The 6,992-nt window shown below is 37.9% G+C and overlaps 1 protein-coding gene across 4 annotated transcripts; it reads right to left on the minus strand.

The window, feature by feature from the left end:
• Positions 1–1,582: 1,582 nt before the first annotated feature.
• On the minus strand, positions 1,583–6,739 carry LOC114370801 (probable alkaline/neutral invertase D). 4 transcript variants are annotated; one of them, XM_028328189.1, is made up of 5 exons: positions 6,612–6,739; positions 5,337–5,764; positions 3,961–4,392; positions 3,013–3,574; positions 1,583–2,334 (listed from the first exon to the last, which is right to left on the minus strand). In XM_028328189.1, exons 2-5 carry the CDS (start codon positions 5,712–5,714, stop codon positions 2,039–2,041), a joined length of 1,668 nt encoding a protein of 555 aa, XP_028183990.1. In that variant the 5' UTR covers positions 5,715–5,764; positions 6,612–6,739; the 3' UTR covers positions 1,583–2,038. The 4 variants fall into 4 exon arrangements, with proteins under 4 accessions (XP_028183990.1, XP_028183992.1, XP_028183991.1 ...); XM_028328191.1 differs by lacking the exon at positions 6,612–6,739 and adding an exon at positions 6,308–6,567 and having other exon boundaries at positions 5,337–5,727; XM_028328190.1 differs by lacking the exon at positions 6,612–6,739 and adding an exon at positions 6,308–6,567 and having other exon boundaries at positions 5,337–5,760.
• Positions 6,740–6,992: the final 253 nt, after the last annotated feature.

Below are 6,992 nucleotides of genomic sequence, written 5' to 3' on the forward strand. Positions count from 1 at the left end.
CAAACTCTTTAATGAAATTATGAGGTCAAAACGCATGCCGGAGGAATGGAGGAGAAGCACGTTAGTGCCAATCTATAAGAACAAGGGGGATATACAAAATTGTGCAAATTATAGGGGAATCAAGCTCATGAGTCATACCATAAAATTATGGGAAAGAGTGATCGAACGGAGATTAAGAAAGGAGACTCAAGTTACTGAGAATCAATTTGGTTTCATGCCGGGAAGGTTGACCATGGAAGCGATTTATTTATTACGGCGGGTGATGGAGCAATATCGCATGGACCAACAAGACTTGCACTTGATTTTTATTGACTTGGAGAAAGCGTATGATAGAGTGCCTAGAGAGATTTTGTGGAAAGCTCTAGAGAAGAAAGGGGTTAGGGTTGCATATATTCGAGCTATCCAAGATATGTATGATAGGGTATCGACTAGTGTTAGGACACAGGGTGAAGAGTCAGACGATTTTCCCATCACAATTGGTTTGCATCAAGGGTCAACCCTTAACCCCTACCTTTTTACCTTAATTCTGGATGTCCTCACGGAACAAATCCAAGAGATAGCGCCGAGATGCATGCTTTTTGCAGATGACATAGTCCTCCTTGGAGAGTCGAGGGAGGAGTTGAATGAGAGGTTGAAAACTTGGAGACGAGCTCTAGAAACACATGGCTTTCGCCTAAGCAGAAGCAAATCGAAGTATATGGAATGTAAGTTCAACAAAAGTAGGAGGGTATCTAACTCAGAGGTGAAAATAGGAGACCATATTATCCCTCAAGTCACACGGTTTAAATATCTTGGGTCTGTAATACAGGATGATGGAGAAATTGAAAGGGATGTGAATCATCGCATTCAAGCAGGATGGATGAAATGGAGAAAAGCATCGAGGGTGCTATGTGATGCAAAGGTACCGATCAAGCTAAAGGGAAAGTTTTATTGGACTGTGGTAAAACCGGCGATTTCGTACGGAACAGAATGTTGGGCGGTCAAGAGCCAACATGAGACTAAAGTAGGTGTAGCGGAGATGAGGATGTTGCGGTGGATGTGTGGTAAGACTCGACAGGATAAAATTAGAAACGGAGCTATTAGAGAGAGGGTTGGAGTAGCGCCTATTGTAGAGAAGATGGTGGAAAATAGACTTAGGTGGTTTGGGCATGTAGAGAGAAGACCGGTAGACTCTGTAGTGAGGAGAGTAGACCAGATGGAGAGAAGGCAAACAATTCGAGGCAGAGGAAGACCCAAAAAGACTATAAGAGAGGTTATCAAGAAGGATTTCGAACTTAATGATTTGGATAGAAGTATGGTACTTGATAGAACATTATGGCGGAAGTTGATCCATGTAGCCGACCCCACCTAGTGGGATAAGGCGTTGTTGTTGTTGTTATATTTCAGATTAATTAAACTGATTAATGAACAGTAACTACGATCAAGTCAATAAATTACAAGGAAATTTCTATTTGTGCAAAACATTAAACTTGCTCCTTCTAAAATGATACCTCGCAAGAAAACTAATTGGCACCATAAAGAGCAAAACAATAATAATAAAGCAACACAAAGGTTCCTGACTAAAAATGAAAGCCAAAAAAACTCAATGAAAAGTACACTGTATTCACGAAAATTAGTAAAAATAATCATAATTTACCATATTTTTTTAGCAATGTGGACAGTAGACCTAAAGTTCCATATGAAAAAGCTAATACTTTCTGTTCTAGGCCCTTTTTCAAAGAAGCCTTATTGACAACTAGGAAACACAATAAAAATGAAGAATGTTTCATAATTTCTCTTCTTACTAATTAAATCCCACGCAACAAGTGGGACGGGTAGCATTGAACTTAGCAAACATGAACTGAAGTGTCTTTTTACTTATTTGGGAAAAGCACGATGCCAGTCTCAGCAGCAGCTATTTTACACAAGCCAAACTTTCAATCAAGCCTACGAGGAAGGGAATCACCAAGAATAGTGCCGTGTATTGAAAACAACAATATCTCTCACCTTCTAAGTTTTTCGCTATTTGTTTTTTATACTATTTATCTATCACCTGAATTTAGCAAGTCCAAGAAGATGATCTTTTAATAACCGGTTTCATCTGTTTGTCCTCTTCAAGGGAAATCATCCCCAAGTGTGAGGGGTCCTCCAGCATCATCTTTGCAACCAGATAACCTGCAATAGACCATGTTTGGTATTTTCTTGCCTGTTTGCCAATATATCTCCCAAGTTTACCATCATAATATTCGGGCCACCCATCCTTCAGTAAACGACTCTCAGCAAGTTCGATCGCACGTCTTGCGATCTGTGGTCTACCCGTTTTGATACAAGCAGCTGTTACTAGCCACAGGAGCACTGCACACAAGCCAAAAACAAAGCAAAATGAAGAGTTATTAAACAAAAAAAGGCCACCAAAACAATGTTGATAATTTCATTCCATAACATGCGGAAAGAATGGTGAACAATGCTTCTGGTAGACATAGACCTACAACTCATTGAGAACAATAAATAAAAATATGGCTAACAAGTAATAAGAACAGTTTTACCCACTTTCAATGTGGTTTTACAGAAAAGATTAAGAGCCCGTTTGTTACATCTATTTTTTTCCATGAAAAACACTTACATTTAAAAAAAAATCACTTTTAAAATTTACTAGTGTTTTTTGTTTAGGCTTTCTTAAAAAAAGTGTTTTTAAGCAAACATAAAAAGGTGATTTATTTTTTTAGAGATTTCATGAGAAGCAAAGTAATTTTTCAGTTAGATTTAGGGAAAAATAAAATCTAAAAATATAATGTTTCTGGTTATTTTAAGAAGTTTTCAATAGTTCCACACATCCTGCCTTTCTGTACTTAGTTAATGGCAGGCATTATCTGTGAAACTGAGATATGGCAACACACATGTGGCTCAGTTAGCACACCTAAACACACCTACCAGTCAATACCCAAATAACCAAATCAAGTGAAAAAGCTAGCAAGACCAAACCCCACGTTAAATGCATTTTAAAGTTTGAATATGTGAGCAGAAAGGAAGAACCTGGCCAAGATCCTCCATTATGGTAACTCCATCTGGTATTTTTGGGATCACAACCAGTCACAATTTGCCACTCATGGCTCTCTATTGCCGGATAGGATATTTTTAGGGGCATTTCTCCAACTAATTCATCCCAGCGAGATTCAATAAGATCCATGATAGCCATTGATTGCTCGGGAGTTGCCAGAGAAGATAGAATTGCAACACAATTTCCTAAAGCAAACCATCGAAAATCCATCCGGGCTGGACTAACATTTCCAATGAAGTAGCCCCCGCGCATTGGCATAAAGTCAAATACCCAATCTGGGATTGAATCAGGAATAACATTAAACTTATTTACAGCAGTATGTGAGTACTCCTCAGTCTTATATCGATAAATGTCATTTAGTTGTTGGAAGTCGAGCCAAAAGTAACTCCGCATATGATAACTTAGTGCATGCAAACGCTTCACAATACGCTCAACACATTCCTTCCCTTCGGCGTCATCCTGTTTCAGCATTGACAAAGCACATCTCAATGCCATGAAGAAAAGTGCTTGAATCTCTATTGGATAACCATAAATACCCTGCAAGAAAAAAGGAAGAGGACGAAACAATTAATAAAATATGCAAGTTCTTCAAAATCAGTCAAATAAGAATGAAAGCTTAACTCCAGGGAGCTTGAAAATACATATAATTTATAAACAGTTTAGATGTGATACCCCTGTTAATGTAAAAAAGGTTTTACACCATCATGCAATAATCTTTTGCCAAATCATTTAAAGAATTTAACATAGCAGAAGAGCAAGACTTGTAAAAAACAATTCTAATTGCATTTGAATCATCTGGCATCATCAAATGGCTAACTTTGTTTATAAATCATAACCAATGGAATGCAACAAAAATCATTTTTATAGCCAGATAACAAGCAATATTAATTATCTTAGAGAAACAGCCGCAAATTATGTCTTACCATTCTTCGATCAACCATGCAACATCCATCAGCACAAAGCAAAGTTGGAAATGTATCAAAACCCTCTGACAAGCATAGAGTCAGTATAAGTTTCATTCCCTTTTGACAATCTGGTGATTCAGCTAAAGATAAATCCCCTGTGGACTTCGTGTACGCACGAAGTAAAATGATCCACCAGAATCCAGAATCAACTGGAGCAACTCTTCCAATTGCACTTTCACCAAAATCTGCAATAAGAGTGTCTGTTTTCCTAATGGGATCATGAAGGACTTTGAAACTAGCTGGCATCACACCTTCACCAAGCTTAAACCGATCTACTCTTTTTTCCCACCCCTGAAGATGCAGTGTCTTCAACAAGAAGTTCCTGACTATCTCTGGTTCACCATTCATCAAAAAGGCTAGAGCACTGGGCACAAAATCACGAACAAAAACCTAGAAAAAGATTATTTAAATAATAAATATCATACTCTTTCTTAGAAGACCCCCACGACGGTTTGCCGGGGGCTCCATTAACACAAAACCTGAGTTTCTCCTCTTAATCAACAACTATAAAAGCGCAGAAACAATTGATTATGCATGTTTAGACAAAGGGATATGAAAAGTAACTATAAGTTCAAGTGCTAAAAATAGCTGAGACCACCAGGAGATTATGGCTATTGAGAACCAATGCCTAATGGTGCCAAAAGCTGTTGGCAGTTAATACTTAATACTATCTTTTAATACTTTAGATAGATTTTTCACTAGCATTCATCTAAACATTGTCATTTCCAAAATGTGAAGGGGAGCTAGGTTGTATGTTAAAAAAATGAATTGCCATACTTAATGAAACATTCAACAACTACAACATTCATTTCTGTTAATCTTCAGGAATAAAGGGGCTTTCAGAATATTTCCATCTTAAACGTTCAGTCAAATATATGATAGAGCATCTGTTTATATTTGTTGTAGTACTATTAGATTCATTACATTCAAGCGTTTGGGTAATTATGAAGCCTAAACATAGGCTATCATGTTAAGTTATCACATATCATACGTCCTGTAAAATTTGCAGCAATCTGTAAATTGTACGATGTTTCAGGTTCAAAATGCCTCTGAAAACTTGTCAATAATCAAAGAGCTTTTAGTGGTTTTAAATTAAACGAATACCACGCAATTAAATGTAAACTTGTCACACATGCGCAAATGTACTAGAATTCAATTTCAAGTACTCTAGAGTGTCATTATTTTCAAATTACAGTAATAAAGAAGCATGTTAAGGGCAACTTAGTTCATCATAGCTCTAGACCATTCAGTTTCCATACATTGCATTTTTCAAAAAAATTGTACACACCCCTAAAATTGGAATATGACATTTCAGTATAGTTTGAGGAATTCACCTGATCATAGTTTAGAACTTCCTCTGATTGATGATCAACAGCTGCAATTGTGCCAACCGGTTGGCCTCTAAAATAGACTAGAGATTTTCTGAGGGATTCCCAGGCATCGGCGACCATGGGGTGAGGCTCAAACGAGTTCCGTGTAGACGAAGCAGGTGTGTTAAAACCAGATCTTCCCCCTGGCGAATAAGTGTCATAGCTATCCAAGCCCGCTCTCGCAAGACCAATGGAGAGTTCACTGAGTGACCTCTCATCAAACGATCTCTGTCTCTCAATGTTCAACTTTGGTTTCTCAAGCAAACGTAAGAGATCGGAATCATCCAAATCAGGGATAGAGCAGTGAGAACTGATTTTCCTCATTCCCATATGGCCGTCCATTTTCTCAACTTCTCTAATAACGGAACGATTATATCAAAAATAGATACTATCTACAGACAAAACAACAATATGAGCCAAGGTCAAATGCAAAACAGAAACAAACATGTATTAAAAAAAATCAGAAAAAATAACTAATAAAAGAGCATAAAACCAATGACTGAATCAGAAACGCAAAGCACAATCACGAGTCACAGTCAAAATGATTATAAACTATTATATACGTAACCTTTCGAAAATATTACGCTCCAGGAGAAGAGTGGAAAATAAAATAAAATAAATACATCTCAGCACATTTTCGGCAACACGAAACATCACCTTCGACTCCGACAATCCAATCGAACACAATAACCAAATGATAAATGGCGCATTAAAGGAAAACAAGCAACAGATCAAGATCCAAGGGGGAAAATCACCATTATCACGCAAATCAAACAAGACAAAAAAGGCGAGAGAAAAAAACAAATCACGCATGAAAGTTAAATTCAGCTGCGACGCAGGAATGAGCGCAATTGATCGTTGCACAGAAAAAGAGACAGATCTGAGAAGACGAAAGGGAAATAAACGGTAGCTGAGATGTAAAACGGGGAGAGAACCTGAAGGAGGACGGCGACGGGGGAAGAGAGTGTCCGGCGGAAACGACGGTGACTCGCCGGCGATTTCGCCGGAAAACGGGGCGCGGAGAGAATGGCAAAACGGAGAGAAAGAGAAAGAAAAAAATGAGCTATTTCTCAGAAGCTGCTATTTATAGAAGGAGAAGAACGGTAGAAAGGCTGTCCTGGAGAGCGTGCAACCAAAGGACCGTACCGTCCTACCCCGCTTTTCTATTTTCTTTAATTTATTTTTATTTTTATTTTTATTTCTATTTCTGACAGTTCGATACCGTGTAAGAGGTTTTACCGGTAGCAGCCGGTAGTAGGACGAGGGGGTAGTAACACCGTCCACGTGGGCAAAACGACGCCGTTTCTCCGAATGAGATCTCTCCCACACTTTCCCCTCTTCTTTCCTCCGATATTGTGAATTCAAAAGTTGGGAATGGGAGATTGTATCGTGGCATGTGTGTATTTATATTTTCTTATGGAATCTTATTTGGGAATTAATTAATTGGGTAGGTGGGTGGATTTCGGAATTATTTTTTATGTGCCAAGATAGTTACATTTCAACTTGCATTTCTCCTCTTGTGTTATAAAAAATAAGCTTAATTAATATTCTAGTCTTTAAATTTGGGGTATATCTTTTTAGTTTCTGAAATTTTAAAATATTTTTTTTAGTTCTTGAATC

The sequence above is a fragment of the Glycine soja genome, chromosome 10 (genome assembly GCF_004193775.1).
Source record: "Glycine soja cultivar W05 chromosome 10, ASM419377v2, whole genome shotgun sequence".
In the NCBI taxonomy this organism is placed as follows: Eukaryota; Viridiplantae; Streptophyta; class Magnoliopsida; order Fabales; family Fabaceae; genus Glycine; species Glycine soja.

Bases quoted from the DNA above. Each gene is read 5' to 3' on its own strand.
- LOC114370801 (XM_028328189.1), bottom strand. From the start codon at position 5,714: ATGGACGGCCATATGGGAATGAGGAAAATCAGTTCTCACTGCTCTATC. The intron at 4,393-5,336 runs GTGAATTCCTCA...ATCTTTTTCTAG, and splicing joins AAGTTCTAAACTATGATCAG to GTTTTTGTTCGTGATTTTGT. The intron at 2,335-3,012 runs GTTCTTCCTTTC...GCTTGTGTGCAG, and splicing joins TAATGGAGGATCTTGGCCAG to TGCTCCTGTGGCTAGTAACA.